Source organism: Seriola lalandi, unplaced genomic scaffold, assembly GCF_002814215.2.
Source record: "Seriola lalandi dorsalis isolate HSWRI2012SDOR001 ecotype SW California unplaced genomic scaffold, Sedor1 jcf7180002005773, whole genome shotgun sequence".
Classification (NCBI taxonomy): Eukaryota; Metazoa; Chordata; class Actinopteri; order Carangiformes; family Carangidae; genus Seriola; species Seriola lalandi.
Window position 1 is genome coordinate 1 of NW_019476426.1, and position 1,305 is coordinate 1,305.

Genomic DNA, 1,305 nt, shown 5'->3' on the forward strand with positions numbered 1-1,305 from the left:
CAGCTCTGTAAAATTGTACAACAAAATTTCATGGCAATCCATCCAATGGTTGTTGAGATATTTTAGTTTGGACTAAAGTGGTGTATTGACTGATGGACACTCCTGAAAACCATCAGACAGATACAAGACTCAAACGGTTGTAAACAAACATACAGATCCTACAAACCCATAAAGACTGTCTGTCTCTGTCTATCCCTGCTGAGGTCAGACAGTCTTTATACTGAACCGTCTGTACTTCCTGTATCACACACACTTCAGCAGGAAGCAGTCACAGCAGAGTTTCTTACCTATGTAGTAGATGGATCCATTGTTGCAGCCCAGGATGAGGAAGGAGCCTGCAGTGTCATAGCTGCTAATAGGAACCACGTCCTGGTTCTGCACAAAGACAACAAAGAACACAACACTGAACACAGTGAACAGTTCAACTACTCATGGCTTCATTTTTGAATGCATCTTCAAAAAACCTCTGCACTGTGCTGTTTATTGTCAATGAGAGTGAACCTTGAACTAAACTGAACAAAACTATTTGATGTGAGTGAGTGGCTCCACCCACCTGCCAGTGTTTTGTGACGGCGTTCCACACTCCAACCTTCCCTGAGTGGCTGGTGGCGATCAGCTGGTTACCGACGAAGAAGAGCGCCTCCACTGGCACGTTCAGACTGAAGACACCTGCAGAAGACAGATGCTAATTATTTTTCTGTGTCGCTGCAACAGCTTTGTAAACAAGATTTGTCTCTTCAGGAAGATTCTTAGTTCAAATTAGACCTTTACCTGCTCTTTAAGAAAGCTGTCAAAATATATAATTAGCATTGAGGTAAATCATTATTCTGTAATATGAAAAAAAAACAACAACTTATACCTATTTCATTTCCATTGCCGTCTGGACAGATGGCCCACAGGATGATCTCTGTCACAGAGGCAACGGCCACCATCTTGTCATTGTCTCCCAGCGAGCCACCCATCACCTTGGCATTGAGTGCAACCCTGTCAATCACCCAGTCCAGGCGAGGAGAGGTGAAGACCTGCTGCCACCCGGTCGACTCCTTCACCCTGACAGAGAAAAAAGACAGAGACACAGAGGTTAAAGATGAGTGCAAGCCTCATCCAGGTGCTTTTCATGCCTCCGCAACCATCTCAGTCTAGACATGTTGTTCCACCAGAGTCTGAATGAACTTGTGATTTGGGTGAACTGACCCTTTAATCAACATGTAAAACTGAGGTGCCCTTTTTGCCTGAGAGTTTTGGACACAGACTCTGTAACACCGGTGTCCCAGAGAAAACATATGAAGCTGATGACAACTTAAT

At 44.3% G+C, this 1,305-nt stretch overlaps 1 protein-coding gene across 1 annotated transcript; it reads right to left on the reverse strand.

Moving 5' to 3' along the window:
* Positions 1–287: 287 nt before the first annotated feature.
* Positions 288–1,050, reverse strand: LOC111670413 (BTB/POZ domain-containing protein KCTD3-like; the record flags this gene model as incomplete). Its single annotated transcript, XM_023427123.1, has 3 exons — positions 288–375; positions 554–669; positions 860–1,050. Coding segments are annotated over 3 exons (395 nt in total), but the record flags the coding sequence as incomplete, so codon positions are not given.
* Between the last annotated feature and the right edge of the window lie 255 nt (positions 1,051–1,305).